Below are 25,872 nucleotides of genomic sequence, written 5' to 3'. Positions count from 1 at the left end.
TTGTGTGTGTGTGTGTGTATATATATATATATATATATATGTGTGTATATATATATATATATGTGTATATATATATATATATATATATATGTGTATATATATATATGTGTATATATATATATATGTGTATATATATATATATATATATACATATATATGTGTATATATATATGTATATATATATGTGTGTGTATATATATATGTGTATATATATATATATGTGTATATATATATATATATATATATATATATATATATATGTGTGTATGTATGTATATATGTATATATATATATATATGTATATATATATATATATATATATATATATATATATATATATATATATATATATATAGCCTATATAATATATAGCGGTCCCCTATTTTTTAGATGGGACCCTACAAAAATAAAATTATGGCTAAGCCACTGTGGCATGCATTGATCAGTCAAAACTGAATAATCGTTGATTCAAACCTCTTTCAGCAGCTTTGGGGGATGAGGTCTACGCTTTAAAACTTGCAGATGTCCTGGTCAGTGTGCACACGATGAGTCATAGTCACTTATTCGTCATTCAATTAAAGCCATTCAACTGGGCTCTCAGAGTTGGTTATGTTTATAAAGTGGTGTAATCCATGCTGGATCACTCTCCCAATAATCTAATACAGATGCAACTTCTTTATGCAGATACAACTGTATATGCCACTTTAGCATTGCGATCACTTGAATATACAAGATATCGCGCTAAAATCCCTTCAGTCATGAATGAGCGCGTCTGCTTGTTGATCGCTGATTGGCTGGAAGTGTGTGCTCGTCGGCGGCGTCAACACCAATGCCAGATGACTCTGCATGTTACTCTCAAACCATTGGTAGGCGAACTTGTGAACTCGAACGTGATATCAACACAGTTTTTTATTTATAGAATTTTTCTCTGCAGCCAAATGCCGCACGCCGGAGATCCGGCACGGTGCCGGAATACTTTAAGCCCTGGCAACTGATACTCAACTGCCATTGGCTCATCTGCGTTCGAGAGGCGGGGCTTACTGATAGGTCAATTGAATTAGAGAGTTCTCTAAATCAATTACAGAGCTCTCACACACACCACTCATAGTGATTGGAAACAAGCATAAAGATGGTCTGACCCGACTTAACCAGACAACGAGAGTTGAAAGGCCACCCCGGGAAGTTAACAAATGTACATTCCCGACTCTGCCTCTGCTGGCCCGTACAGCTGCTGTCAAGATGGACAACCCCCGAGTGACATCGAGAGCTCCGCTACGACAACCTGCTGCTGATCTCCCAAAGCCTGTGACTCATCGGATAATACCTGTGCCTTGTGTGGAGAAACCAGCCAGAGCAACGTTAGTTAAGCAGAGCCCTGTTCGTCCCATACAAAAGAACAGGAGCTGTAAAAAGAAGGAGCCATGTAAAGACTGTGAAAGCCAGTGAGACTCCTGGCTGTGGATGATTTTCCGCCACTGAGTGACTCGGTGAGGGCACTGATGTGCAGAATGGCCGCTCAGCAGCATTCAGAGCGCCAGCAAGCAGTAGCAGCAACAACTGTCCCACGGAGAGCTGCCTGAGCAACAGTGTGTGGGTGTGTCCAACATAGAAAAGTGGAGCGCACATGTTTCTAGTTGTAAGCTTGAGTCGTCTGGTGGAGTGGCATTCACAGACCATATAGACGACCACAAGGCACAGACCCTATGAACAGCTTTACCTCCTTCCCACCAAAGGCTGGAGTAATGTATCCCGATCAGGAACTGGATGAAATATTCTGAATGATATAAATCCACAATCTGGCTTGTTATGCTGCCTGACCATGTTCATTCGTCTGGTCCCCCGTCTGAGCCTGGTTTCTCCCAAGGTTTTATCCCCTCCATTCTGCCACAGATGGAGTTTGGGTTTCTTGCCACAGTCGCCTTTTGGCTTGCTCAGTCGGGGACGCTTGAAATTCAGCAAATATTGCTGATTTGACTGCACTGATGCCTTTGGATGAACTGAGCTGGATTATAAAAAACAGTTTTCGCTGCTTTTTAGATTAATTTTACTCACTCCATAATTGATTAATTTTACAGTTATTGAACAAATCCATCACTGAATAAATGTTGTAGTCTTTAATAAGACCCAGTGTTTTTTTTTTCATTCATAGTGTGGAGACTATTTACATTTGATTATGCAGTTTCTTACTTGAATGCTGCTTTTAAATATACCTTCGTACCTGAATATTTTAAAGCAGTTTATTTGTTATATTGTATTTGTCCTAGTGTTTTTTCTATGAATAAACATGAATTAAAATAAATCAATATTAATTAATAAATTGTCACTAAATGTTACAAGGCAAACATTCCTTGGGTGTTATTATTTATTCAGTGTTCATATGAGTGGTTCAAGACCCGTACAATTTGACCTGTCATTGGAATGAATGGGAAATGGGGTAAAACGGAGTTTGCGACAGGGACCATGTCACACCATAGGACATTTTGAGATTTGGCTCAACAACAAAATAAATTCTACAGACAAAGCAGTTTGTATATCAACAGGTCCATGTAACTAAGACAAAGAAATGCTTAACTATTTACTGCATTTTAAATAATGACAACACTAATTATATTCATTTTCATATTGTGTGACAGTCAAAATGCCTGTCAAAATGTCTAATTCAATTAGAGAGCTCTGCAATTGCATTAGAGAATAATTTAGTTCTTACTAGGGATGTTCGATTACAGGTTTTTTGGAGTCGACTCAATTTTTCTTTAGTTCAGTAGTCAGGGCACTGATCAGGGAGTCAGCCCATTGACTGTCATAAGAAGGAATATTTAAATAAATATTACATTATATAACATTACATAAAAACTTTACAGAATTCACAGTGTACAGAGCCACAACAATGAGATTGCTTTCCTTTTAGACGTCAAGCTGCGATACCAATGCAGCGTGAGATCAGTGATCTGAAGCGCGCACATACACTGTTTGTTACATCAGACACTCTCGCGCTTACTGTACGACTCCTACGTCACCAAAATTGCGCTCTTCAGAAACAATCACAGAATAAGAGCTTGTGTTTTAAAGCAAAGCACACTGGAACGAACAATTCACTAAAAACACAATGTGAGTCGCTATTCTCTCTGATATGTCTGATGTAAACAGCCTGGCCTTCTGTACATTAGCACTGTTTTGGACTGTTTGAATGATTTCGATAACTGGATCACTGAACACTTTCCCAGAGTTTAATGGCTTTAAATATCCTGATCACAAACAGAGAAGCAGAATCGAGTTAAAGAGTTAGAATGGAAATGTCCTCTTACCAGGGTTACAGGTGCCGTAGATGCTCAGTGTGATTTCTGTTATTTATTTGTGTTAATTGCGTTAAATTATTTTAACGTGTTAAGGACTTTAAATTAATCGCATGCGTTAACGTTGACAGCCCTAATTATTATATTATATTATGTTTTTTTTCGACAAGGCTAAGACTGTAGCTGTGTCCCAATGTGAAGCCTGCTCACTTAGAAGGCCACATTTGAAGTGCGATTGCAGGACTACGAAAGCTGTCCTAATTCAGGATGCACCCTCCGAAGGCCGATTGCTTCACCACGGTGTGACAAAGGCTGCCGCAATTCGAAAGCGACTTCAAAATATGCCCTCCATTTCTCAGGCAAAGGAAGGATACAACAAATGGACCCTTTGCAGCCTACCCTATCACAGAATTCATAGCACACCAGTGACAACAGGATTTGTACAAATTGGTCTGTATTCCCACAGCACCCGATCAGATTTCTTGCGGCATGGGATTACATTTCCCAGTGGTGTACTTTGGACGGGAGCGGGCAGTCTGAAAATAGCCCGGCCGTTCCCGACAAAACAGCGCAACCGCACTTGAACTTGAAGTAAACAAAACGTTCTGTGGCATTTACACAGTTCCTAGTTCCCTGCCCTGAGCAACCTGGCAAGATAAAGTTTCCCAATTTTAACTTGCATACATTTTTATTTCCCAACCATTCTCTCATCCCATCATCTCCCTGCTCTTTCTTTCTTTTTCTTTTGTCTGCACTTTCTTTAAATACAAATTAGAGATATAATTTGTACATTAAACACATAATTGCATAACTTGCATCAGATTTGATTTACATTATTTAAAACCTGACATTTCTATGTTTCTTTAAACATATGTCTCATGTTTGTGTAACAAGTATTCACTAAGTTACAGTTCTTTTTCTGAAGAATATCAGAATGGACTTCATTGGCATATATGTTTGTTTGTTTTTTAATTAGCAAAAAGCACAACATTTTCTTTTTACTGTGAGTATAAACAAATAAAAGTAGAAACTTAACAGATTATAATGATGTATAACACTTGCCTGAATGACCATAAACGATGGGAGTATTTTAAGTCTCTTTCTCACTGATAAGAAAAAAAAAATAGGTGAAGGCGTCGGCACCTTTGTCGACCTCAGAGAGATAATGTGACATGACAGATCGCTGTAGCGCCTCAGTTCAAGTGAAACGGCAGCGTGGAGCACACATGAACCAACTATCTTCCACTTTACTAGTTACAGAGTGAAATAAGCATTAAAGAACATTAGAAGGTATGTTGAAAGATACACTACAACTTGTAGTTACAAGAATGGGGTCAGATTAAACTGTGTGAGGTTGGTATTGTTAATAAAACTTGAAAAACTCAGGCTGTTAAAACCATAGAGGCCATTTGCACCAAACAGTCCTTAAGAATCCTAGAGTGTTGTCAATCCAAATGTGAAAGTGTCCACCAGTGTATATACAATGCACAGAAGTGATAGTCCAATAAAGAGCGATGTGGCTTTCTCGAAAGACAAGTCTGGTAAAGGACCCCCATATACTTTTAAGTGAAATCGAAGAACAAACTGGTGTGATGTCATTTAGAACAAAATCAGGCCAAAATGAACTTCGTTTTGGAGCTTGTTTTGGGAGCTTTTCAAATGCTTTATCAAAAAAGACTTTTCTCAATATTGTTGCGAGTTTATTTTATTGAGGGGAAAGCCTGCAGCACATTATCTAAATGCTCTCAGCAGTGTGTGCGGCGTCAGATGTTTCCTAACAGTATCACTGCTCAAGTATTTCAAACTTCGTTTTACCCCTAAACCACGAACAAAAAAGAACTTTGGCTTGAGTATATCGGGGCCTTACGGTACTCTATTGTCCAGCAAGTGGGTGATCACAGTTGGTCGGTTGTGATAACCGTTTGACTACCATGCTGTTTGCTTTATGCAGGTCTATTTCCTGCATACTCAAGACCCGGTATAATTTAAAGACATACAGGCATTTAAACAGATAAGAGGAATAAAATGACTAAGAGAACATGTACACTAATTAAAACTCCAGCTTAGTGGGTATAAGACCTAACATATATGTTGATGCTTTACATGTCTAAATGTTTTGATGTCTGTTTGTGCCATTAAACTGGGGTTAACTTTTATTTGTCTCTTTATGCCTTAGACCTGATGGCACTGAAAGTGGAGAGTCAAGGACTAAATGAAATGGAAGAGAAGGATCAGAATGAGAAACGTGATGACTTCATAATTGGAGAAAAACAGACTGAAAATACTGGAACTTATTTCACCTGCCAACATTGTGGAAAGAGTTTCACTCTAAAAGGACACCTTAAAGTCCACATGAGAATTCACACCGGAGAGAAGCCATTCAGATGTGATCAGTGTGGAAAGAGTTTCCCAGGCATGAACTGCCTTAACAGACACATAAAAATTCACTCTGGAGAGAAGCCTTTCACCTGCCAACAGTGTGGAAAGAGTTTCACCCTTAAAGCACAACTTAAAGTCCACATGAAAATCCACACTGGAGAGAAGCCTTTCACCTGCCAACAGTGTGGAAAGAGTTTCACTGAAAAAGGACATCTTAAAGGCCACATGAGAACTCACACTGGAGAGAAGCCTTTTACCTGCAAATTGTGTGGAAAGCGCTTCACTGAAAAAGGACACCTTAAAGTCCACACGAGAATTCACACTGGAGAGAAGCCTTTCATTTGCGAACAGTGTGGAAAGAGTTTCACTCAAAAAGGAAGCCTTACAGGCCACATGAGAATTCACAATGAAGAGAAGCCTTTCACCTGCAAACTGTGTGGGAAAAGCCTCACAACGGAACTAAACCTTAAGTATCACATGAACATTCACACCGGAGAGAAGCCGTTCAAATGTGATCAGTGTGGAAAGCGTTTTAAACGTAAATTAACCCTTAATTACCATTTAAGAATTCACTCAGGAGAAAACAGTTTTGTATGTCATCAGTGTGGAAAGAGTTTCACAGACATGAATTGCCTTAACAGGCACGTAAAAAATCACTCTGGAGTGAAGTCTTTCACCTGCCAACAGTGTGGAAATAGTTTCACTGAAAAAAGACGCCTTAAAGTCCACATGAGAATACATACTGGAGAAAAGCCTTACACCTGCTCTCAGTGCGGAATGAAATTCATATATAAACTAACTCTTGATTCCCACATGAGAAGTCACACTGGAGAGAGCCCATACACCTGCAAACTGTGTGGGAAGAGCTTCTCACGAAGAGGAAATCTTAAGTGTCACATGAGAACTCACACAGGAGAAAAGCCATTCACATGTGGTCAGTGTGGAAAGAGTTTCACACGTAAACCAACCCTTAATTGCCACTTGAAACTTCATTCAAGAGAGAAGTGTTTAATATGTCATCAGTGTGGAAAAAGTTTCCCAGACATTAATTGCCTTAATAGGCACACAAACAATCACTCTGCAGAGAAGTCTTACACCTGCCAACAGTGTGGAAAGAGTTTCAGTCTTAAAGAACACTTTAAAGTCCACATGAAAAGTCACACCGGAGAGAACCCTCACACCTGCAAACTGTGTGGAAAGAGCTTCTCACGAAAAGGAAATCTTAAGTGTCACATGAGAAGTCACACTGGAGAGAAGCCTTTCACATGTGATCAGTGTGGAAAGAGTTTCACACGTAAACTAACCCTTAATTGCCACTTGAGAATTCATTCAAGAGAAGAATGTGTCTACAGTGCAGAAAAAGTTTCAGTCCAAAAGGATGCCATACAGTCCATATGAAATGTCACACCGAAGAGAAGCCTTTGACATGTCTTTAATAAATTATTTAAATAACCATCTGAAAATGTGACTCTCCCACAACACTGCACTCTGACATGCTTTAAACTTTGCCTTGATGCTTTTTCTTTCCTTTGGCATAAAAGTTTGCTTTCCTATTGTTTCAAATAATGAGCAGTTGTGGGAGATGTCAGTTGGATAGCAGTGTTACTTCATATATTGATACATTTTTAACCTGATTTAACCCTCTGGGCTCTGAGGTGTTTTCTGGGCCCTGGAAGTGTTTTGACATGCCCTGACATTTGTGGGTATTTCTGTTATAACATTTTCATGGAAAAAGTATGATTACACTGTATTCAGTACAAACGCTGCTACAATAATATATGAGCAGCAGGTACGTAAAGGTTTGTAGTTCTGATAAAAATTACATTTATGCGTGAAAAAAAATTAAGTCACTAAAATAAGGCCATAAAACCCACACTGAATATTTATTCACAAAACTTTGAGAATTTGATCTTGTAGCCTAGAATTTTTGCTTCAAAATGATGTGAACATCATCCTGCCCATTCATTCACATAAAACAATATATTGATTTAAAATTGTAATGCAGGTGGCATACATTTATAAATCATTAGAAAGGAACACTTCAATACACTACACTAGAGAAAAATATATGGATTGTCATGTTTAATTCAAATGTTTTTCACCCAAAATAGGATGGTGTAAGCATTATTGAGCGCTATAAACACATGTAATGTGTGTTTAATTTGGAGCAGCATTTACTGAACCAGTCAAGCCGCTCCTCACTATGAAACATTTTTAACACATTTGTAAACATTTACGTTTGAGCAGATATCCACAAACACAGTATTTCACAGTAAACATGTGTCTAAACATTCTAATATTCACCATGTTACAGTGCAAACACATATTACTTTATATCATACTGTGTTTTATATTATAGAGCATAAAACATCCTTGTGTTGTACATTTATATTTATTTGTCATTAAAAGGTTACCTACCTGGCTATATATCATATTTCAACAAGTTTGTGTCGATTTCACATATTTTAGCCTGGCAATAGTTCAACTAGTAAAATGTGTGCAAGTTTATGTAAAAATTACACGTTAACTAATGTAAGTAAGAATAAATTACTTGCTCATCAATCCTCTGCTGGATCAATTGTGTTCATCTTCATTTAAATATAGACACTTCAAGCTTTCTAAAGAATTATATCTCTCATGTCTGTGTGACAAGTATTCACTGAGTTTTGGTTAATTTTTGTGGCACGTTTCAGAAAGAAGTTCACAGAAACTGAGACGGCAGAAAGCACACCCTTTATGTTTTCTTTATTTTACAAAAGCACAAAGTTGTGTTATATTGTGTGTATGCAAATAAAAATAGACATGATGTATTACTCGTTTCTGTTTGACCAAAATTTTTTATTTTAAGTTATTTTCAGCAATATCAGGAAAAAGTGCGAGTGATGGCGCTGGTGCCCTGAGGGTTAAATAGCAACCATTAAATAGCATTCGTTATTTTTCTTGATCTTACAATGTTTTGCTGTTGTTTCCTAATCTTATGGTTGTGGGGTCTTCACAAGATCGATATAAGAGTTATATCCCCATTACACTGTTTCCACTGTCACGGATGATGTTTTGAATAGGTTTGGTTATTAACACTTGTTGAATTTGTGCTGGTCATTTTATATCTTACAGCCTTTCTGTCTATTTGTCTGACAGACTGTATGGCCTTAAACTTTTAAATTGTTTTAAGGTCAAGCAAACATCAAATTTGGTCTTGACCAGTTTTATGTGGTAACACTTTAGAATAATGGACCATCCTTAATTGTTAACTTTTCAGGAAGTAATGCAGGACAAATGAGTAGTACTACATTAATACTTTAGTTTCTACAATTAACTAATTAAATGAAATCACTGTTAAATCTCTATATAATAATTAAGTGGTGCTAATTCTTTACACAATTGTGCTTTAGAAGTGAAATTTTATCATTTTAATAATTCAATAATTTAACTATTGGTTGCATAGACATGAATGGTGGTGCTAGAGCACAAAAGTCACATACACACATGGGCGGATCTACAGGGGGGCAGGTGCCCCCCCACTCTAGAGCCTTGCCCCCCCAGCTGCCCCCCTAACTTTGATGATCCAAAAACTGTACTTGTAAAAACAACCCGCCAGTTTGTCCAATACATTTACCAAAAGTAAACCATTTCATTTTTTATTTTAAATGTATTAAAATTAAAATACATAAAATACCCCTCCCCCGCCCCTCAAATGCTTAGCTACGTCCCTGATTCAAACGTGCAGAGCCGCGTTCGCTCAGTCTGGCTCACACACAGCGAGTCTGCTGCGGGCGGTGGCCCTACAAACCGACTGGAGAGACTGAGCTGCCCCAGAGCCCCTGAAGGTGAAGTGAGTTTCCCCAGGTGTAATTTAAACACACGTTTAACTTAAAATTACATTTGTAATGAATGTATTGTATGCTAAAGACGATGCATCAGCAAAAACAGCGAGTCTATTACGTTAGCCAAAATCAGCGGTTGTGATTCGTAAGAGCACTCTTCCCTTTGATTAGCCTAATTTTGATTTTAGTAAAGACAAGAACAGCTTAAAAAAAATATAAAAATATTGTATCCATAACTGCCAACTCTCACGCATTCACCGTGAGACACGCGCAATTGACACTTTTCACACTCTCACGACACATACATTTTCTCACGCACAGAAAAATCACGAAGCAAAGAGGACACGGAGACCAACAGACTAGACAGAGCAGGTTACTTATCATATATATAAAAAAAATCTCAGCTCTCAGATTCTGTCACTTTTATTACGAAATTCAAACAATAAATGCCGTTTTGGCGCTTGTAAATGTTACGTGTCAGATCCCTAGCTGCACGTGGACAGATCATCTCTAGCTAATAGTAAATAAACACGAATGGACAATGTTGAAAGAAACAGTAGCCTACAACTTACCTAAATGTATATTCCTCATACATAATATTGACCAATCAGTCTGACAAAGGGGTCAATAAAACAACTGGAGAACAATCATGTCACATAACATTTACCTCAGGAAAGCCATTTAATGACCAATAGGCTATAGCACATTAGTTAGAAAAAAAGAGCTAGAGAGTATTTTGATAAATATGTGTAGTGTACCATATTACATATTTATTATATTTTTATTTATATCATTAAATAAAGTTGTTATTATAATAAAAAAACGCATTATATGTAATTTGAGTTATTTTTAACCTTAAAGGGTAACTAAACCCCTGCTCAGAGCTTAACTCCACCCACTGGCAATTTTCAAAAAATGCTGGAAAAGTGGGCAGAGCCCGGCGGACACAGAGGGGACGAACCGAGGGCGGAGCTGAGTGGAGGGCGTGCACCTGAGACCCGCAGTGACGGATTAATTGACAGCTGTCAGACTCGCGAGTTGCAAAGATGGAGAATGACTGGAGTGACGCCAGCTTTGCAACAGAGCGGTCATTTCTCCTACCTTCACCTGAAGTGGAGGAGGGTGGATTGTCTGTAACAGACACAAACCCGGAGCCTTACCAATGCGAGCCGCTGCTCAAACTGCGTTAACTCCCGATGCCGATCGATGCTAGTGAAGCAGCCGCGCAAGAGAAATGACCTAATCTATCTTCGTCCGCGGCAACCACTTGCGTGTCAGGGTTTGAAAGCGCGTCTCATGTATGAAAATTATCTGTACACATGACGGGCGGCAATAATATCGCAAGAAAAGCCTGACATGTACTGACAACTGCATTATTTAACCGTATTTTCTTCAATACAATGTTAAAGCAAGTGTCAAGTGAGTTTCATTCATAATGTTTCTACCTCATGTAATATGACAGTTCATACTGGAGTGAAGCCGTTCTCATCATGTGATTGGGGGAAACATTTCTGAGGGCGTGGTGAGCTCGTGCCAGGGGCGCGGATAGTGAGCCGTTGGAGGTACCATCCTACGTCACGATGTACCCATGGGCGTCGGAACCATTGTATGTGGGTGGGACAAGACCCACCCACTTTTTACAATCAATGATATTGGACCCACTCACTTTTATCATCTCTAACATTCAGCATGTCTGTTTACCTACCCCTAACCGATAAACACTTATTATTAAACATGTTAGACACTTTATTTCCACTTTTTTAATATTTTCTTCATTTTTATTGAAAATAAATGCCTTTCCGATCTGATATGTGATGGGAAAAGGGAGAAGATTGAACTCGGCGAAAGGCGGACTCGAACCGCGGGTCGATTTGTGTCAAAACTAGATGCCTTGCGTCTTACCCCTACACTACTGCCGCTCTCATTGATATGGCGATTTCCGTAATTTTGTCTTTCCAAACTATACGTTTAGCAAGCAAAGAGGTATATTTGTACTTAATGTAATTGACATCTACTCCAGTAAAAAAATTCTGAGGACCCACCCACATTTGTTTTGCTTCCGACGCCCATGGATGTACCACAACGTCCAATAGGCCTTTATCACACTTCCTATTTCCGGTAAGTGAAGCAGTGCACCTCTACTTCCGGTCCCATCGCGACTCAATCAAAACGCGGGTGTAACTGCAGCGATCCCGTGCTCTAATACTAAATAATGACATCCTTACCTCAGATTTGACCATTTCCTGACACTAAAAGAATAGAGGAGAGCATGGGTGAGACTGATATGGTGGGATTAAGTTGTAGGTTTGTGTGTTGTAGGCCTATGCATTTCCAAACTGCGGATGTTTACGTGTCTCATATCCTCAGCCTGCTGAAATGTTCCCATCCAAATGTGCATTCTGAATAATAAATACATTTCTAACCTGCTGCAGTCCAGTGATTGTCTTCTCATTAACAGTGTTTCTCTTACTAATCATATTTCATACCTGTTGTTACATTTTTAAATTAATTTGACTGATAAACACCCTTACGAAAGTTAACCATGGTTTTATTATAGTAAGAATGTAGTAACCATGTTTGTTTTTTTCGTGGATTGACTACTATTTGTATTAGTTTTACTACAAATACCATGATAAACTACAATAACCATGTTTTATTTTATTTGTAATAAAAACCATGGTTCATTTTCATGTAATAAATAGATGAATGAATGCGCGGTAACTGCCTTAAAGAAAGTAAACAATGTTAAGCATTTAATTAATCTTAAACAGTAATACGTTAACAGCGTGACTGAATTTTGGCATAAATGTGTGAATTACATATACTGTAGGCTACAGTGAAATGATTGTCACTGAAAAGTGACAGAACAAAGACTAAAATATTAATACAAATCAATATGTTCATTCAGATCTTATTCGTCAGGTCTCACACACACTTAATCGCGGACACTATTTAGACGTGCACTGACACTGTGTGGTGAAATAATCACGTATGTTTACGACCCTCGGCTTATGTCGGATTAAAAAACTACAAGTTCAACAGAGTTTGGAAAATCCTGTACACAGTAATGATCAGTTTATCTCTTCTCCTGTCTCGGAAAATGTCCGGATTTTTAAATCATCCTCCAGAAGCTTATTTTAATTGTCGTTTGTTCAGCTAGGTGTTCACAGCACATTGAAAACATGCATAACCGGAAGAATCAGCACACTGCTTCGAGGCGCACTTCCGGTATTCAATTCCTCTGTGATAAAGGCCTATGGGAAAATTCAACTGCAGTAGCCACCGTTCAACCTTAAGAGGGCAGCACTTTGGCGGTTTTACACTATATTTTATAGAATTAAAACACTTTATACTCAAATGTCAAAACATTTACTCGAATCAATGAACAGCATTAATAAAGCCCCAGTTTTACAGATCATTAACTAAAAAAAGTTGGTTTAGGGTTTAGTTAACACTGCCAGCTGATAGGGCTCTCTGTATGTTTACAGCATTAGGTGAGTTAGACAAGATTAGGTACATGTTGTGTGCCTAATATTTATCCAAATGAGTCAATATTTAAATCAAATCACAATAATTTAATTGAATTGAAATAACAAAAAAGCGTAGCTTACCAGAAAGTGTACTATGTAAACACTGTAACATGTTTAGAAACACATAACGCTGTTTGTGAAACATTTTGCTGCAAAGCACAACAACAGTCGCCTTAAGCTTTCCTAAAAAAGATGGGTAATCATGGGTCATTTCATTTGTGGACTGTAATTATAAGTTTTTAATTATAATAAGAACTTGAGTATTGTCCACTGTTGTATATTTGTAGTCCACTGCATCTTGGACACAATTATTGTACTTTTTTATATTTTCATTTTGCTTTTTATACTGTTTTGTTTTGTTTGAACACTGGGCTTATTCCTGTTGAGAATTAAAAACCTTTGAAGTGTGTAAGGGCATGATTAAGCAATAAGTACTGTAGTTTAAAAGTGGTTTTGTGTTTGTTTTGTTAAAGCAATTCACATATAGGGATTTCCATGTACCATCTACCCCTGCCACCCTGCCAAGACCTCTTGCCACCCCTTTGCCCCCCATGTAAAATTTTCTAGATCCGCCACTGCATACACAACACATGGTAACTGAGATCACAAATGGTCAAAACATGTCGAGTACACATTTGTGCCATCAAATTTGTTTACCTTTGTTGAATTACTTCTAATAATTAGTGGAGGACTTCAATATAAAAGTATTATCAAGTATTCAATTCTTTTGATATTTTATTATATAGGATCTGCCCAGTGCTCTCCTTGCAGTCTAATACGAAGTTCTAATTTGACCTGAAAATAAGGGTAACTATAAATACCAAAATTAATAAAAACACAACAGCCTTATTTTAACAATCTGAGCGCATGGAACAGGTGCACTTAGGGCGTGTCCGAATACACTTTTGCTGGTTAGGTAAAAAAAAACAGTCTGTCTGGCAGGTGCATGGTCTAAAAGGGTTGTACATAGTCTCTTAATGAGTCATGGGTGTGTTTTGGGTGTAACATCACCAAACGTAACCAGAGTCTCACCTCTTATTCCCTTTAAAGGGGTGGTAAAACACATTCTTTTGATGGCTTGACTGTGTTTGTGGGGTGCACTGTAACGTGTTCATGCTTCGTTTTAAAAAAAAATTGCCTTATTTTTCATATATTTGACCTTTATTCTACACTGCTCTGTCCCTCCTTGTAAAACGGTCTGATGCTTTCCGGGATGTATGAAGCCAGTCCCTCAAAAATACGCAATGGGCTCAGATTGGTTAGCTGGCCCAGTGTGTTGTGATTCGCTAACCGCAGTGCACGTTTGTCGGAAACGCCACGCTCCTTACCTTTACCGGAGGCTGTGCTTTGGTCAGTATTAGAAACAATGGCATCAATAAAACCACACCAATCTGAGCCCGAATCAGACCCAGAACATTTGAGTGAAGATGATCGAGCAGAACCTGTTCAGTCCTCAAGAGTAAAGACTGCGGATCTATAATGATCGCTACTGAATGGCACTTTAACTTTTGTATTTTTAGAACGATTATAGCCAAATATCTGTCGCAAGAACTAACCCAAAACGAACACTAAGCACTGGCTTTAACTAGTAAGTTAGCCAAATCACACACATAACCATGTTTAGCATGCCTGTAGATAAACAATACATAAAAGCTCTAATCAAAGAATCATTTACACTAATGCCAGGTTCGCTGTTGAGATTTTAACGTTAGTGTTTGTAACATTAGGTGTTCGTCGGATAACGTTAAGTATGAATGAGCATTTAACAGACTGGTTTGCAGAACAGCGCTGTCATCTGTTTACTTCCTTGCTACAACCTATTACAGGAAAACACATCGATGAAATATAAATCAGACTTACAGGTTGTGGCCCGTAAACAGCTTCTGTTTGTAAATCCAGCTTTCAGGACAAGCCGTTGTGCATATCCTGTATTGAACTCGCGAAGTTTGTGGAAGTTGTCCTCCGTGAAATGTGCAGCGCGCGCGTCGTGCATCCATGCACCGGCAGTGTTTTATCACGCAGCTGACGTTGTGCAAATCCGGCATTGAAATCGTGAAGAAGGTGGATGTTTTCCTCCGTGAGATGAGCTGCAGGGAGCCCCGCGTGCGCCTGTTCCCCGTCTCAAACACACGTGCATATAACATGCTGTATGTTAAACGCTCTGCAACGCACCCCTCTCCCTATGAAGGCTGAACAGAGCAAGTACCCCAGACCTGCAATCCGGATGAATATAACAGCGTTTCCTTGGCATCGCGGCAACAACACTCCAGCCTACTATACCACAACAGCGCCGCGATACAAAATGGTCTCACCCCCCCTTATTTAATATTCTCGGAGGAGGGGTTTATGTAAATATTGAGCCTGTTGAAGTCACCAACCCTGGAGGAATGTGTGTAGTCGCCTACTGGCCGTTTGCTGTAGTCCTTAGAAACTGATTTCTTTAAAAGCAAATATCTCCCTTTGCTTTAAACTTTGAACGTTGTAACTTTGCAGATGTTGTTTATGCTCAAGCAGCAACATTACACGCTAGCTAAAGTTAGAATAGTGAAATCGTGGTTTACCACCCCTTTAAAAGCCAGGTGCGCTTGCGCCATGGCGGATTGTTATTTACATGGCACAATTTGCGAGCGGAAAGACTGAACACTTCTCCAGAGAAGAATCCTTTTATTTTTAATATTTAAATGTTTTATTTATATGTTTGTGTCCTGTGTGTGTAACAAGCAGAGTGTACACGCGTTGTGCACCCGCCTACAGGCGCACATTTCTAACGAGCCCTTTAAATAATGCTGGGTACACACCAAAATATTTTTTACATCTTATAAGATTTTCAAAATGTGATAGACCACAAACATGAGGACAAATAATCCTAGATTTAACCGTTTTGCTCCTATAGTGTGTGGTGTGCCATGATGTGACAAAGACAAGACACTACACACAAAAAGCTTTTCCCCCAATTTTGTCCCGACTGTAAACACAGGAAATGTCGCAAAATTTTGCGAGACTTCAGAATAAGCATGGAGGATGATATGCAGGCTTTAAGAAGTATGAAGTACTGGGTTCTTAAAGTTGTGGCCCTCGTCTTTACTTCTTCCACTGCAATTATTCACCAGCAAATTTAGTGAACTTCTCAGATAAAGGTTGAGGCAATGCACACACGCTGACCCTGTCTCTAAAACGTATCATGGTTTTACTACAAATAAAAAATAAAACATGGATATTGAAGTTAAACCATGATAACCACAAATTAACCATGGTTTTGCTAAAAAAAAACTTTCTGCATTTTTACATTTCAATAAATATGGGCAGTGCAGAGAAAAGTGAGTGTTTCAACTTTTCAATGAATTCCTATGAAAGTTTAGCCTCCATATGCGATCTGAAAACTCGCCAGATTGGACACGCGTCGTGCACTGCGCTTACCTCAGCTCTGCTCAGCTCTTCATGCGTGATGAATGAAATCTGACACTGCTGCGTTTGTGCCGTGTCGTTCGGCTCACTCACACTTTATTGAAAAGACACGTTCAGTTTTTAGTTGTAGTGTTTATTCTCTAACTGAACAAAATTATTTTATTACTATGAAGACTATGAAGTGGGCAAGAGATGTCACCGGTAGCCGTGGCTTCGCATTCAGTACACTGTCAGACCAAGACATGGCCGATTTGGGTGTTGCTCCATTGTCTGTCTCAGCACTTCCAACCTTATCGGCACCTCAAACATATTCGATCATATTCGACAACCTGGACTTTTACATTCAGACGCATCATCAGTCTACCAGCCAAACCAACAAGTCAATACTGGATCCACCACAACAGAGTCACCTCACTACACCTTGACAAGTTGAAACCGGCAAATTCTTTGATTGACTATGATCTCGGGAATTCACTTCCTGGACCAACACACAAGCCAGTATTCGTCGGGTATTCGTTGTTTTGGGGAGCCGAATCCTGACAACTTATTTGGACTCATTCAAGACCCTCTCCAGTGTGGTTGTTCACCACATCCCCCACCAGTTCTCTGAAGAAATGGCCCAGTCATCCACTTATGTAAGTTTCATGTCCTTAAAATATGAAATTAAACAAATCATTTTGTAATTTCACAGTGCAAGTTGAAGATGAAATGCACTTATTAGCATGCTTTAACTTTTTCACACACTGGCACATAATTGTAATATTACACTTTTGTAGTACCCACTTTGACTTCTAATCAAGGATGCAACAAAAACTGCCGAATTGGTGGATGTGCTGCAGCACCTTCAAAAGGAGTAAATATCATGCAAGATCAATAATTGCTTTGTGTACCCTGGGACAGTTTCCCATACATGGATTAGACTTATCCATTGACTGAAAGTGCTAGTAAAAAAATCAAGATTTTGGTCTGGGAATAGTCTAAACCTATGTAAAAAAAAAAAAAAAAAAAAAAAAAAGGACCTATTGTGTTTAAATTGATATTCTAACTGTAAGTCCTCTCTAGGTATGTGCCAAGATGTCCTGATGGGCTTGAGAAGATTTTGATTGGTGGTGACAGACTCACGGAGGGCAATTGCCGGAATATCCAGTTGCCGTTTGCTGATGGGGAGACAGACAAGGAACACCTGGAAGGTATGCAATTCGCAAATCTCTTTGAGGTCAGTATACTGTAATCATTAACTACATGCACCCAGATACACTATTGTCATTTACTAAAAGCACACTTTAAATACTGCTTTCCAAGGCTTAGAGAAGTAATGATGTCTTCTGTTTTCTAAGGACTGGTTCAAAGATTATGTTTTTGAAATGCATTACAGATATATTATCAGATCTTCTTTAAATGAAGCATCTGCCAAAGACCATGGCACAATCCTCGCCAACATGAATCTCTTGAGGTACTCAACAGAAACCATGTGTCTTCAGATTAATGTCATATTGGTATTCATTACTGTGTATGTATCTTATTCTAAAATGCATTTCTCTCTACAAGTTTCCCAACGAGTCTTCCCCTAAAGATGATCTCCGCCAACCATGAATTTGGCTGCTTTCCGTTGGGGCTTTAAGGGGAAAAGGGGTTATTGGTACTACAAACACACGCCGTCATGAATTTATGAACTTGTCACAGTCACTCGGTCACTCACCGCATCTGCACTACACTTCCCATAATCCTCTCTGCTCACCACCTGCACAAAATCCACCATCACCCGCACCTGCCAGCAATCGCCCTCATCACACCTTTTTTTAAGCAGTTACCTTCCACCTCACTATTGTCTGGTCTCGTCTATGGACACCACAGACTCCATCAAGTCCCAGGCAAACTACAAAAAAAAATAAAAAAAGACATTTAAGACTTTCAGTGCCTTGCCTGCCCTCAGCAAATACTGACATGGCCAAAAATTGTTTTACTGAGACCAACACAAAGGTCACAGTAGAAAGGCTATTTAGAGGAACATCATGCATACAAGAAAGGACAGTTCCTTGTCACATGGAACACTGACTATGTGGGGGAAAAAATACACTGTTTCTGGTGTCAATGTACAAAGCAGAGTTCCTTCCTCAGTACCATCTGTATTTGGTGAGGAAAGATGCAGTGTCTGGTTGATTTCTATCCATTGGCTTCTTACATGACGGATGGATACCAAATGGTTCCTTTGAAACATAGTGTGTTGTCACGCTAGTGAATGCCTTGTACTGTCATTGGTGTTAGTTGAGTTTTACTCAGAAATGGATGATGCAGAGCAAAGCAACATAAGCAGTGCCATTAACTAATGTGTTACCAGACCTATCAAACTCAATTGTAAATTGACGCAAGAAGGGCAGGGCCAAGAGCTGCAGGAACGGACCATGGCTGGTGGTGCTAGTTCTAATGAGCACGCCACACTGGTCTCGAGTCACACTGAGGAGCTCTGGGAGGGTAAAAGGAGGAGTGACGACAGTGCAAGACAGGAGAGGGCTGCTCTTCTTACGTGCATTACTCAGTTGTCTGTATTTTACTGTTGATGATTCTACATGATCCTGGATTGTTAGGTTCTTCAAAGCTCATCCTGGAGGTACTGTCATAGCAATAGGGGCGTAAATTCATCTGGCTTATTTCATGTATTTTTAGGATTACATTGCTTATTTTTAAGCAGAGAAGATACTTAAAGTCTGTCTCAGCCACTGCTCATTTCTTACAAGAGTACCCTATTGAACCAGGTACAACAATAATTTTAAATAATACAAATTCATTTTAAAATAATATTATAATGAGATTTAGTCATGAGGGAATAATTACCTAATAATTTTATTGGAGTCTTACACACGTTTTACAGTTGCTCTATGCCGTAATAGGAGTTGCTTAGTGCAGGGCAGGAGATGCAGACAAAAACATGCTGTCTGCTGTGCTGTCAAACTTTAATTTATGCTGTCACATAACAAATCTGCTTCACTGTTTTGAAATTAACATTGAAATAAAAATGTAAAGCCTGTAATGGGATAATATAAAATAAACTGGAATTAAGTAGTAAACAGTACACATTTCATTAATCTATCTAGCTTTTGTGGGGGTTTTTTTGGTCACTAGTTTCCCGCTGCACTATTTTCAAACTCGTCAGATCACTGTTCTTTTCACACAGCATTCAGTCACTGCTGTGTTCACACTGCACAATGGATTGGCTACAGGGGATTTCACATTGCATGACTTTAGAATAGGTTTCAGACACAAACACACAATAAGTGCAAACAAAATAACACAAGAACACACGTGCATGAGAGTGTTCTCGCGCAAAAAAAATAAAATAAAAGACACACAGGGAGCAAGGATAGTTTCCTGAAAAGAGTTGGAGGTAAATAAATAATTTTACAATGTGCTGCAGTTGTGGCCGGTCAAACAGGTGTTTGTGCTTTGTTTCCGTTTGATATAATTTAAAAGCTAATGTGTAATAATATTATGGTCTGTAACTTCTTTCCGGACTTCCCGCTGCCCTGTATCTTGCTCTCTCATTGGCTGTAAGTCATCGCCGATGTTATTTTCAGTCAGAACACATTTTACACAGCAGGATTTTGAATCCAGATATTTAGCATGTCAATTCTCTCCGATCGCGTCTTTGTCATTCACGTGAACGAGCAATGGTTTGCCTTTGATTTTAGCCAGTTGTCAGCAATTTAGCAAAATCTGTCGACGAGTGAAAATCTGGGCTAAAATCATCCAGTGTGAACTCGGCATTGGCTGTTTCCCTATAAAGGTCCAGAAATTCAAGATTTTCGTCAGGTGTGTGATGTTCTTTTTAAATAGGATGTCATTATGTTGCTGTCTTGCTGCCAGCCAATCGCTGCATTGCTGATCATGGTTTCAAGTATCGATATCCGTCTTTTCCAATGAACACAAGAACGTATGGTAATCTCAGACAAGTTAATCCAGATATTTTAATCAAACCCACAAATTTGTTCCAAGTACAAAATTAGCCAGAGATCAGTTATCAAGATTAAAAGATCTGGCATCTGTTCAGATGTATCAAGCGAGGTACGAAGAATGGACATCAGATAAACAGGTCGGCAGACATAGTGATTGATGGATAGGCACTCTCTCATAGCAGAGCATGAGGTGCTGACTTGGACAGTTTGGCTTGGTTTTTAAAGTATTTAGGTTCAGAGGATGTGGAAAACAACACAAGCCCACATTGCAGGGCCAGAGTGGGACCCATTTTCAGCCCGGTAGTCTAATGCCCAAGACCAAACCCTGCCTCCTCACACTGTGGTGGAACCTGCATAAATTAAGTGACAGATCTGGGGCCTCATGTATAAAACTTTCTGTAGATTTCATCCTAAAAGTGTGTGTACAAACAAAAGCTAAAATTATCGTACGCACAAAAAAATTCTGATTTATAAAACCACGCGTACGCCAGAACCTGCGCAAAACTCCCCTTATAAAACCCAGTCAGCGGAAGATTGTGCATACAGGCATCTCCACCCCGTCTCCTTCCCAAAATAACCGGAGTTTACAATGCATATCATTTCCATCCACGTGATGCCACGTTTAACAGTACAAGACAATAGGAAAATATGATCATAAATGTCATTTTTGTGTCGTCACATTACATTGCTAAAAATCATTCAGTATCCTTGTCTTGTTTTAGAATAAATTAATCAAAATGATGTCAAATACATTTCAGAGAAGAGTTATTCTCAATATTTCCACTGGCCAAATAGTATTTTTATTTGCTTTAAATGGGGTGTCTCATGCTATTTCATACATTCTGACTTATTTACACTGTTTAAGAGTAAAGTAATAAAGGGCAGAATTCCTTGTATGTGCACTTCTCCTGGATAAACATGTGCGCATATCAACCAGAGGGAGAGCAAGAGCATGCCCATCAATGTGCTTCGTTCGGGTTTCAGAAGTCGTCAGCAGCACTGCACATGACTTGCTCTAAATGCCGCTAGGTGGTACAGTAGTAATTTGCACTGCTGTCAGTAAAAAAATAAATGAAAATAAACCTAGCATTTGGGGATTTGTTGCTGTTTCAGTTGTACAGAACTCGTATCAAAACTGAGGTACGTACTGAACCATGACAGCTGTTCTGCTTCTTGACTGTTGAATTTTTTTTAATTAAAAATAAAGTTCATCCATGCATTCATAACATTGGAATCCGAATGAAGCTTAAGCAGCATGTTTATTGGAAGTTCGATCCGGTTTAGCTCCACGTAGGCCTATAATCGGTGGGCTGGGCTACCGACCCTGACATCACAGCCTGGCACATTCTGAGATCTCTCGTTTTCTGGGCCTGGTGTCTATAAAAGCTTTTCTTTGACTAACAAGGAAGTTTTCAGCTTCAAAACTTACAGGATATTCTCATGTCACGATGAACTTTTCTATATCAAAGGCTGACTGAAAAGTTGATTTCTCAATTCATGACCCCTTTAACTTGATTTTTCTCAAAACTGACTTTGCTGGCTTTTTTTTTTTGTCCGATTCAAACAAACCATACATCATTTTGAAGGTTTTTAAATATAGAATGTAATATCTAGTATACAGTGTAACATGAAAATAACAATAACTCATCATGGAAAATGTTCTCATTGCGACTCATTTTGCATGCACAGGTCACATTTGAACATTTACCCAAAATAAAAAGATTTATTCATAGATAATACTTCAGTTAGGTAAGCTTACTACCTACCTGTAGCATGTTCCTTGTGGTTATGCATAAAGGGAGATCAAGTAGTATCTGGTCATTAAAATGGTGTAGGCCATCTTTCTATTATGTGTAAAGCCAAAGATTCAACAAAAGTCACAGTACTATTTTCAAAAGACTGAATGATTACTAAAAGTAGACCAAATCTACCACACTGGATTGTAATAAGTTATAAACAGATCAATTTCATTGACCTACCATGAACAATATGTGAGCTGGTGAGGGTTTTGGCTTTATGTGTAATAAGGACTGGATAACTCAGGGGCACATTGCTAGGACAGTGCTGGCAAATCATCTCCTGTGGAATTAGGTACCTTGAGTATTCCTTTTCTACTGATGGAAGTTGTAAATGTTCTGGGAGAATAGCAGTTAACTTTCTGTACTCTAGAATCTACTGGACTCACTACTACTACCCTACTACTCATCTTTTGGTGGATACGGTATGTCACCAAACCACTTGCTGTTCATCTCAGTATGTTTTTTCATGAAGTAAAGGAATAGAGGCATAGTATGTTACTGATTTGAAGTGTATGTATTGATTTGCTGTTAAACCACTCCTCTATGCCAGTTCTATATTCACCTGGAGATGTCCATATTTATGCCTGTGTGCTTCCTTTCTATGTGCCTTTTTAAATTAGTTTTGGTCTTGTTGGTGTTTAGGGCAAGGTTGTGTGTTTTACACCACGCTGTCAGCTGCTCCACCTCTCTTCATTGTTAGGATCTACACCCATCAACAACAGCTTTTCAACAAGCTATTGTGGCAAGATTGTATTAAATCCGAAGCTGAAATCAAGTAACAGGATCCTGGCGTAAGTGTTCCTGTTTTCCAGATATGTCAGAGTGAGCTGGAGCTGATTTGAAAGGGCATCCTCCGTAGAACGGTTCACTCTATATGCAAACTGCAATGGGTCCAAACTAGTTGGCAGGCATAACTTGATGTAATTCATGACAAGCCGCTCAAAACATTTAATGGCTATAGGGGTCAAGGCTACAGGACGGTAGTCATTCATGGAGGCTGGATTTGGCTGCAGAGGTATTATTGTAATTCCTCCAGGTACCAACAGACACAAGTGGCTTTCTCATACTGATGGATTTATTGAATCCAGCTTGGTCAGGATCATAAACACACCGTGAAAACTAAAAGCACAGTACAAACAATAATTAGCTTAAAAGAAAGAAATTTCACAGATTTTGACAAATACAACATACAAAACATACCTCGTTGGCTGAGTACCGAGAGAGGAATTAGTTTGTCCTTTTCTTCTTCTTTTTGTTTATCTTATTTCTCTTAAACTTAGCTTAGTGACCACACTTTAGTCATGCATCTTTCTTTCTCTTGAGAGATCGCTTCTTCTATGGAAAAACCTCTTCTCTGCATACAAAGCTCACTCTTAAGCTACAGCGCCCCCTAGTGGCACTTAACGGTAATAATAATAATACAAATACAGAAAATGAATAGAAACGAAAATGTGGCAGTAACACTCCCACCAATCTCACAACTCTTACTGTGGGATTTCTATAGCTTACATTCAGACTGACAACTGAACATGAAAATGAACACAAACTCTTAGTCCGCTTCTAGCAAAACAATAACCTTATGAATAGGTCGTTCTAATGAGGTCGTTTTAGTCACAAGTTTACTGTGTTTGTCATGTGTCCTTTCACTAACCAAAAGTCGAACCTTTCTCACTTTGTTATCAGTTCCTGGATAGACATCAGTGACTTTGGCTAGCTTCCATTCATTACGTGGTGCCATGTCATCTTGTAGAAGCACTACATCATTTATCTTCAGATTCCTTCTGTGTACATTCCACTTCTGTCTTGGTTGCAAGTTGAGCAAATATTCTTTCCTCCAACGGATCCAAAACTCATTGGCTAAATATTGTACTCTTCTCCATCTTTTTTGAAGATACAAATCTTCTTTCATAAACTCTCCTGGAGGAGGTTGAACAATGGTTGACTTCATAGTGAGAATGTGGTTGGGCGTTAATGGCTCAGGACCTGTTGGATCACTTAAATGCTCGATGGAAAGTGGCCTACTGTTGACAATCGCCATGATCTCGTACAACAAGGTTCTCAAGGATGTACTGTCGAGTCTCTTTGCTGACTGGTCAAGGATGGCTGAAAGAACACTACGGATGGTCCTGATCTGTCTTTCCCATATTCCACCCATATGGCTTGCCGAAGGAGGATTCATGAGAAATTCACATCCAAGTGCTTTTACCTTCTCCTGATTCATTTCTTTCATGAGATCGGCGAGTTCTCTCTGGGCACCAATGAAATTGGTTCCTCTGTCACATCTCAGTTGACGCACATTTCCTCTTATTGCAATAAAGGCTCGCAGAGCATTTAGGAATGCGTCTGTACTCAGGTCGTCTACTACTTCAATATGTATGGCTCGTGAACATAGACAGGTTAGTATGAGTCCATATCTCTTGAGCTCCTTTCGTCCATCTTTGACGTATATTGGTCCAAAGCAATCCATTCCGACATAAGTGAAAGGCGGGGTAGGCTCCGTTCGGTCTACTGGCAAATCTCCCATACTTTGATTCTCTGTTTTCCTTCTGTATTTGCGACATCTGACACATTTGAAGATGTATGATGAAACTGCACGGCTGCTCCCAAGAATCCACCAACCATTTGCACGCAACTCATTCATCGTCATTCCACGACCTTGATGTTGAACCTTCAAGTGAAAATGTCTGATCAGCAAAGTTGAAATATGACTGTCCTTGGGAAGTATGGCTGGATGTTTTACATGCGGGTGTAGTACAGCTTGACCCAAACGTCCACCCACTCTGAGGATTCCTTCTTCGTCCAGAAACGGACTCAGTTTGTACAGTTTATGATTTGTGGTCTTGGAAACTGTTTTCTTTGATTTTAGACTCTTTATCTCTTCTGCGAAAGCTTTCTCTTGAACAATTTTGATGACAAACAGTTCTGTTTGTTTTCTCTCTTCCAAAGTTGTACTTTCTTTGGTCTTTTGTATATCACCCTTGCGTTCCTTGACCTTTCTTCTCAAGATTGCAAGTGCTCTTATCAATCTGGACCATTCTGAGAACTTCTCAAATCTGCTGAAAATAGTTTGCTCTTCCTTTGCATTGATGGTATACACACAGGCTTTGCGAAGTTCTGGATCATTCTCCCTGATCTCTCCCACCTTGACATCTCTATCAGGAATGTTCTTCTCCCAGAGAAATGCTGGCCCCTCAAACCATTCAGAGGACTTCAGTTGTTCTGCGGTTAAGCCTCGAGAAACGTAGTCTGCAGGGTTCTGCTCTGATGCGACATACGCCCATTGTTCTGGCCTTGTGCTTGACTTGATCCTTTGTATCCGATTTGCTACGAAGACTTGAAACCTTTTGGCATCATTATTTATGTAGCCAAGAACAACGGTGGAGTCTGTCCAGAAAAACTCTGCAATGTCTGGGATTTCAAGCTCTGCCCTGAGTAGATCACTGACTCTAACTGCAACAAATGCTGCTGAGAGTTCGAGTCGAGGGATAGTCGTGACACTAGTAGGTGTGACTCTTGACTTGGCCATTACCAAGCAACAATGGACTTGATCTGATTGGTTAATGATTCGCAGGTAAGTACAAGCACCATATCCATTGACACTGGCGTCTGCGAAGTGATGAAGCTCGTAGCTTTTAACCTGACCAAAATCTGTAGGAATGAAACATCTTTGAATCTGCATGTTGGCTAAACTT

At 39.2% G+C, this 25,872-nt stretch overlaps 1 protein-coding gene across 1 annotated transcript in view; it reads left to right on the top strand.

Moving 5' to 3' along the window:
- LOC307126511 (uncharacterized protein) overlaps window positions 1-8,481 on the top strand; it is a 965,522-nt gene extending 957,041 nt beyond the window's left edge. The window contains exon 3 of the mRNA XM_079817071.1: window positions 5,470-8,481. Within this exon, the coding sequence (XP_079673197.1) occupies window positions 5,470-7,070 (1,601 nt within the window). The 3' untranslated portion in view covers window positions 7,071-8,481. The remainder of the gene's footprint in view (window positions 1-5,469) is intronic.
- The last annotated feature ends 17,391 nt before the right edge of the window (window positions 8,482-25,872 follow it).

This window comes from Gobio gobio (genome assembly GCF_949357685.1).
Source record: "Gobio gobio genome assembly, chromosome: 5".
Taxonomy (NCBI): Eukaryota; Metazoa; Chordata; class Actinopteri; order Cypriniformes; family Gobionidae; genus Gobio; species Gobio gobio.
The sequence above is the reverse complement of the archived record's forward strand: the minus strand, read 5'-3'. Positions and strand labels throughout refer to the sequence as shown.